The 7,614-nt window shown below is 61.1% G+C and overlaps 1 protein-coding gene across 1 annotated transcript; it reads right to left on the reverse strand.

Annotated features, from left to right (window-relative positions):
- Positions 1-375: 375 nt before the first annotated feature.
- LHX3 (LIM homeobox 3) lies at positions 376-6,560 on the reverse strand. Its single transcript, XM_085076605.1, has 6 exons — positions 6,491-6,560; positions 3,705-3,876; positions 3,300-3,502; positions 2,963-3,114; positions 2,684-2,855; positions 376-932 (listed from the first exon to the last, which is right to left on the reverse strand). The coding sequence occupies exons 1-6, from the start codon at positions 6,558-6,560 to the stop codon at positions 514-516; spliced, it is 1,188 nt and encodes a 395-aa protein (XP_084932731.1). The 3' UTR covers positions 376-513.
- Positions 6,561-7,614: the final 1,054 nt, after the last annotated feature.

A 7,614-nucleotide genomic window follows, 5' to 3' on the forward strand; every position in this document is an offset into this window, starting at 1 on the left:
ATAAAACAAAACATACCACATTGGTGCGCTTTTAAAAAATCTGCTGGAAGAACAGAGAAGTTTCCTACCATGGATTTCTGAAGTGACTCACTATGAACATTTCTCCTATAGAAATATAGACATTGTCACACCTTTCACCGTGGATGAGGATTTTATTTTCCCTTAAGAATGTCTCGGTGTGGATGGGTGATGAAGCAAGTCCTTGCTTTGGAGAATTCACTGACAACAGAAAGCAAAATACCTCCTATCAAATCTGTAAAGCACAAGTCTTGGTGTTTAGTAAAGACACGAGAATCAGTTTGGTTTGGACGCTCCGGGTGCCAATGACTGCAGTGCCAGGGCCTTTGTCACCATGCTGTGCCAGCCCAGCTCCACAGTCCCCTCTGCTCCCTCCGTGTTGTCACACTCCTGCCCCGCTCAGCACTCAGAGCTCATCTCTGTCATTCCCACGAGCAGGCGATGTTTTCCAGCACCGAGTCCTTTCCCTTCCCCTGCCCGGCCGTGGCTCCTGTATCAAAACTGAGCGTGGTCAACCTCATCCAGCCAGGAGGCAGGGCTGGCCGGGAAATCCGGGTATCCCCCGCTGCTGCCGGTGGAGAGGTCAGAGCTCGGTCCGTTCCCTGCCAGGACCCTCATGGACTGGGGCACGCCTTGTCCGCTCTGTCCCATGATGCCCAAGCCGTTGTCGGGGTAAACCAAGCTGGAGATTAAAGGCTGGTGGCCTGGCAGTGCAGGCAGGGAAGCTGGGGACTGGGGGATGCCGTAGGGGCTGTTGGACCGCAGGTCGTGGTACTGGTCCTGGGCTGGGATCCCGCTGTGCTCCAGGGCAAAGCTCCCGTTGGTGCCAGCCGCTCTGCCCAGAGCTGGGGATGCTTCGTTGAGGTTGCTGTAAATCCCATTGGAATGGCTCATCTCGGACATGGAGGGCTCATCTGGAAAGGAAACGGACTGGTTTTACTGGGGGAGCAATGGTCAGGGCTGGAATGGACTGGTTTTACTGGGAGATCAATGGTCATGGTTAGAATGGACTGATTTTACTGGGAGAGCAAATGGGAGAGCAATGGTCACAGCAGGAGTGGACTGGTTTTACTGGGAGAGCAATGGTCACGGCTGGAATGGACTGGTTTGACTGGGACAGCAATAGTCACAGCTGGCAGCAGCCAGCCGGGAACTCCTGCAAGCTCCGGGTATAAATAGATTAAAAGGATGGGAGCTGAGCATCCACCCTCTCCCACTTGTAATTCCTTATTATTCCCATCCTTGTGGAGAGATCTTCATAGGCAGCCACGGGATTAATATTTTTTCTGAGTACAAACATCTAATACATCTTGGATTTTAAAAATATGCATGCAAAGTACATATTAAAATATAAGACTGTGATTTTAAAATAATTCTTTGGAGGGGAAGTGAGTTCAGTGTCTTTCCACCTTCTGCTTCTATTTGGTTTTGGAGTTTATCTTGAATTTTGATATCACTTTTAGGAGCTACCTGAACAAATGCAACATAAATTCCCCATTGCTCAGGAAAAGAGATATTAAATTAAGATATTTGTCCACTCAGGAACAGGCTAATGAAATCACAGGAACACAGAATACATTTGTATGACTTAAAAACACTCCTAACAAATGAGCAAAATTTTTTAAGTTCCCAGCAAAAATTGTTTGCATTCGTTGGCTTTGTGGACAGTGAGAGCTGCTCTGTTGCCTGGGATACAAACCTGTTTGAGGCATCGAGCTCTCAATAATTGTTCAACATTTTTAGTTATTATTTATAGAATATTCATATTTAATGAGCTGATACACAGTGTGTATAAACAGACTCGGAAAATCAAATCGGTTTTAGGAGCACAGGAAAGGAGCTGAGATGAAAACCCGTGTGTGTATAAATATATACTCTGTGTAAATACACACAGAGGTTTACATTTCAGTTTCCCTCCTGAAATGATACACGCAGAAATTGGGGCTGGAGCTCTGGGCTGGAGCTGGGGCTGTGAGGAACACATCCCTGCGGATTCCACAGGCTCCGAGCTCCCCACCCTGCCCAGGGCTCTGTCTGCTCCTCACGTGCGGACAGTGCGGGATGAGGCTGCGCAGGACAAGAGCTGCTGCAGGTCTGCCCTGGCTTTGCCACCTGAAATCTCTGCTCCAAACAGGGGACACCCTGCTGCAGAAACCCCCTAACACGCAACAATCTCCTTTTCGCAGCTCAGGAACAGCTGCCACAGGACTGAGGAGTCATAGGGAGCAACTACACAGATAAAACCACCCCTAAATAAGATTTTTAAAAATAAAATCACCAAGGCTTCCCCATAGTTCCGTAGTTCTGGGCTCCCTGGTTTTTGTATTTCCAAGAGACCCTTGAAAAAGCCGTGTAAGAGCAGCGGCTCCCATTGCAGTGCCTGCCCGGGGAGTTCTCCCTGCTCTTCCCGCAGATTTTTAGCCGCAGCCGGAGGCAGAGCGGAGTTTCCCCGCCGTTCCTCGGCCCCTCCTGCTCCCCCGGGACAGCCCGGTGCTGAATCCCGCAGCTCTGCCCTTCTCCCGCCTCGGCTGCTCGGTTTCACCCTCTGTATTATTGCTGAAAATCCTGCCCGCGGCCCCGAGGGGATGAAAACCGCCCTGGCCGGGGCGGCAGCTTTGCGGGGAGGACACAGCCCGCGTCCGCAGGGCTCCGGCTGGGGACAGACCTGTGAAGGAGACCTCGGCGTCGCTGTCGGGCCCCTCCTCCTGGATGCTGTCCTTGTCCGACTTGGACGTCCCGCGGGAGCGCTTCATGTTCCTGAAGTACTGCCCCCAGCGCTGCCTCCCCGCGTCCTTCTTCAGCCTCTTCTCCTTGGCCCTGCGGTTCTGGAACCACACCTGCGAGCAGGGCACGCCGTGGAGCTCCGTGCTGCGGGCTCGGTGCTGCGGGCTCGGTGCATTCCCGCCGCCCTGCCCGGCCCTGCCCGGCCCTGCCCTGCTCTCACCTGCACCACCCGCATGTCCAGCCCGGTCTCCGACGAGAGCTGCTCCCGGACGTGCCGCGCCGGTTTGGGCGAGTTGTTATAAGCGTTTTTGAGGGTCTCCAGCTGCTTGGCAGTGATGGTGGTACGGGGCCTCTTGGCCGTGGACTCAGCCTCTGCCGGCACGGTGCGAGTTAGAGGAGAAGTTAGCCCGGAGAGACCCCTGGGATGTGAGACCCCCCAGCCTCCCCCGGCTCCCCCGGCACCCTCCCGCCCGGTGGGTGAGCCTGTCCCGGAGGGCAGGAGCACCCCGAGAGCCTCCCTGCTGCCCTCGGGGGTGAAGGGACAGGGCAAGGGGTACCTCTCTGCTTGGCCGTCTCGTAGTCCGCCTTGCAGACCAGCCTGCTGTCCTCCATGAGGTAGAACTCGTCGCCGGTGGCCAGCTGCCGCTTGCAGACGATGCAGGCGAAGCAGTGCAGGTGGTAAACGAAATCCTGGGCCCGGCGCACCACCTGGGTCGGGGGGATGCCCTGCTGGCAGGCGGCACACTTCGTCCCGAAGCGCCTGAGCAGGGGGGACAAGCGGCGGCCGCTGAGCCGGGGGAGCTCGGGGAGCTGCCCGACCGGACCGGGCGCTGTCCCGGGTGCTGAGCCCGGTGCCGCTGTCCCGGTGCCGCTGTCCCGGTGCTGAACCCCAGCCGCTCCTGTGCTGCCCGTGCCGCGACACCCACCCGTGCCCCGTGCCCACCCGAGCCTTCCCCACGCACTTGAAGAAGTCTTCCTTGCAGTACACGCCGTCCCCGCGGCTGAAGCACTTCTCGGCCAGCTGCGTCTGGCAGTCGGAGCATTTCAGGCACTTGCTGTGCCAGTGCCGGTCCAGGACCTTGAGGATGAACCTGTCCACGATGTGCTGGTTGCAGCCGGCGCACAGCGGGATCTCTGCGGGGAGGCAGCCCCGGTTAGCCCCGGTTAGCCCTGATGGTTCCGCCGCCTTCCCGCCCGGCCCGGCCCGGCCCGGCCCGCCGCTCACGGGGCTGCTCCCGACCGACGGAGGCCCCGGGGATGACCCGGAGAACAGCAAGAAAAAAATCATTATTCGGTCAAATTCGTTTTCTCGGAGCTGTGTGAGCCTCAGCCCGCGCCGCGGAGAGCAGCGAAGCCCCGGGCCGAGCACAGTCCGGGGAGAGCTCCCGGGAGCATCGGGCTAAACAAAAAGAGAAGTGAAGGAAACGGAATTAAACTCCCGAGCGAGCCGCCGGCAAAGCTGCAATTATCCCAGGCTCTTTTTACTTTTTCTAAATTTCCAAAATTCACCTGCAAACAACGGCGGGGCAGTCCGAACCGGGTGGGGAGAGAAACTACCAAAATTACGAGAATTGCATAGAAAATAAAAACGTGGTAGTCTTGTCCCGTCACCTTCTAGATACCGACAGAGATCGTACAGAAAGAGATAAGGATACAGTCAGGGAGAAATAGAGATACAAAAATAAACAGATACAGCAGATAGAGAACGAAATGTACAGATATATAGACATGAATATATAGATTTCGGTATATAGTTATAGATAAAGATATGTAGGTAAAAATATGGATATGAGGTACATAAATAGAGATATATCGGTATGGATAGAGGAGGAGAAATGGATGACACGGCTGTACAGGATACAGATGGATACGGACAAGAGAGCATCTCGATGTAAGGATAATTTTATGTAGAGATACAGAGCTGGATCGCTGTGCACAGGGGTAGAGGTGGAGGTGATAATCGTTATCCCTAACAATTCACCGCGTCCAAACCAACAGCCCCGACAGCGGCAGCGCTGAAAGCAGCAGCCCCGGCCAGGACTGAGCTCCGGCACCGGCACCGGGCCCGGTAACACGGCACAGCCCCGCACGGTCCCGGTCCGGCCCGCTCCGCGCCTCTTACGCTGCATGGCGATCCGCGGGCCGCGGCAGCTCCGCTCCCTCAGGCGGGCCGCGGGCTCTGGAGCATCTTCCGCGGGGTGCGGGCTCAGCCGGGCCGGGTGCGGAACCGCCGCGCTTCCCCCGCCGGTCCCCCCCAAATCACGGCGGTTGCTGTCCCCCGCCCCGGCCGCTGCCACCCCCCGGCGCGGGGGATTTAATTCGCTAAAGCGGGTTATTTTTAGACGCCGCCGGCCCTCGCCGCCGGTGCCGGTCTGAAGCGGCGGGCAGGGCATGGCGGCGCGCTGTATTTAATCCCCCCCGCCCCCGGGGCCGGCGGCACATCCCCTCCCGCCGCCCCTTCCCGGCTGGGCTCCGGGGCGCCCCGAAACCAACCCCGACGGGGCCGGCGGCGGGCGGGGGTCCCGCCGGGGGAGGCAGAGCCGGCCGCTGCCCCGAGCTCGTTGAGAGCCGTAAACCTCGGGATTTGCCCCCGGCCCGGGCAAAGCACCGCACGGTTCAACCCCCCGGCGGAGCAAACCCCCCGGGACCGGCCCTCGGCCACGGTAAGCCCCGCCGAGCCCCGCCGCTCCCTCCCGCTGCTTCCCCGCTCCCCGACGGAGCCGAAAACCGCGGGGCCGTGAACGGGCGTCGTGTCCTGCTGGAAAACGGTGTTTGCGCGTCCTTCGTTTTACCGGGGGTTCGATTTCGGCTGTGTCGCTTACTCCCCCGGAGAGCAAAAGCAGCTCCAGGCTGCCGCGTCAAACGCGCAGCTACCGCGGCCGCGATGTGCTCACGCAGAGCCCCCGGGGACAGCCACGGAGAGGCGAACCGGGCAGGACCAGAGGCACCGGCCCGTTCACGGCGGCTGCCGGGCCGCTCGCTCCTTCCCGCTCACGGTGACACCTCTGTCCGCGCACACCGGCGGGGCTCCCGCCCCGGCTCCTCGTTGTTTTGTTTTTAAGCCACCGTAGAACGCGCTCGATGCTGGCGAGAACCGGGACTGCCCCGCTCCGGGACCGAACACTCTGCCCCGAGCCCGGCTCGGCCTCCCCCGTGAGACCCGGAGCTCCGGCCGTACCGGGGGGCTCAGCCCGGTTCTCCCCGCCCCGACGGGACTGTTCCCGTTCGTTAAACGGAAAGAAAAAACATTTAAGAGAATAATTAACGGAGTTTTTCTAAAGTGGGGAAAAAGCCGCGTGGGAAAGGGGCAGAGGAACGCGGGTTGTCCCCCCAGTCGGAGGGAACCATCGGACAGCAGAAATTCCCCTTTTCGTCCCTGTCCTCGTTGACGGGGAGCAGCGAGACCCTGAGGCAGCGCCGCTTCTCCCCGGGACGGACGGAGAGCCCCAGCCCAGACCCGACGGGACACAAACGGGTGCCTGGAGCAGCCGCGGGGCCGCCAGGGTACCGGGGGCTGCGAGGGGAGCTCTGATATCGGGGAGGAGGCGTGAGAGAGCGAGAGAGAGCGTGGGACGGGAGGGATGGAGCCTCAGATGCCGTCGGGCCGCCCGCCCTTCCCCGCAGCCAGCCCCACCGCGGCCCCGACGGTGCCCACGGGAGCGCGGAACAGACAGACAGCCTTCCGGCTCCAGAGCTGCCACCGGTGCCTCCGCGGGGGGACGCGGAGATCTGCGCGCCTCCCCCTCACCTGGGCTCCGCGGGAAGGGGCAGAGCTCCGCTGCCTTCTCCGAACCGGCGCGGACCCGCTCCAGCAGCATCGCGGCCTCCGTGGGCGCCGTCCGAAGTGCGCGGGTGGCTGCGGAGGAGTGGCGGAGCGGCGCGGAGGGGCGCGCAGGGAGCGGCGCGGGGCTGGGCGGAGCGGGGGGGCGCGGGGGGCGGGCCGGGGGCGGCACCGGGCCGCAGCTGGGCCGCCGGTTCACCGCGGGCTCTTTAGCATCACAAAAGCCGCGGGGGGAGCGCTGTCCCCGCCGTCCCACGCGTGGCCGCGCCTGACGCGTGGCTCGGGCTGCAGCCGCCGCCCTCGGGGACAAAGCCGCCCCGGGGTCCCCGCGAACCCCCCGGGAGCCGCACGAAGGGGTCTGGGAGCTGCCGTCGGGGGGAGCCTCCCCCGGGGCCCGGCAGCCCCCCGGCCGCCCCCAAGCCCGGATTTCGTTTGTCCCCGCGCTGCGGAGCTCCCCTGACGCCGCCCGTGGGCAGCAGGGGGGGTCTTCCCCCGCCGCTAATTAATTAACGAGCGGGAGAGGTAGCGAGAGTCTGAGCCCCGGCCGGCGGCGAGCGGCGGCTGCGGGAGGTTAATTGCACTAATTGAAGACGGGGCTGACACGGACAGCTGTGTGCGTGTGGAACACGCGTGTGAGCACGGCGGGCACAGCGGGGCTGCGGGAGGAGCTGTGCGGGGTTTTTGGGAGCGCGGCGGCCGTGGGGCTGTGCGGTGGGGCTGTGAGGTGTCTGTGTGTGCACACAGGTGTGTAGTTGTGCTCGGACCCCCTGCTCATGTCCTGTTCCCCGGCACATCGCGATTGTGCCACCGCGGAGCTGTCGGTGCGGTTTGTCGCCGTTTGTCCCTGCAGAGCCCCGTGCGTGTGTGCAGCGCTTGCCCCAGGCAGCCGGAGCTGATAATTGTGGTTGTTACTGTGAGCCCGTTAATCCCCCGAATCCCTTTACCTCCTGCTCGCAGGGGATTACAAATTAATAAAAGCAGCTTAGGGGCGGGAGCCTCCAAACACACATATGCTCCTGCCGACGGCAGCACGGCGACTTTCGCCCGCTCGTGGGGCGGCAGGGGAGCCCAAATTGAGCCCCCGAGATCGT

This window comes from Lichenostomus cassidix, chromosome 17 (assembly GCF_008360975.1).
Source record: "Lichenostomus cassidix isolate B80296 chromosome 17, HeHo_3.0, whole genome shotgun sequence".
Lineage (NCBI taxonomy): Eukaryota > Metazoa > Chordata > Aves > Passeriformes > Meliphagidae > Lichenostomus > Lichenostomus cassidix.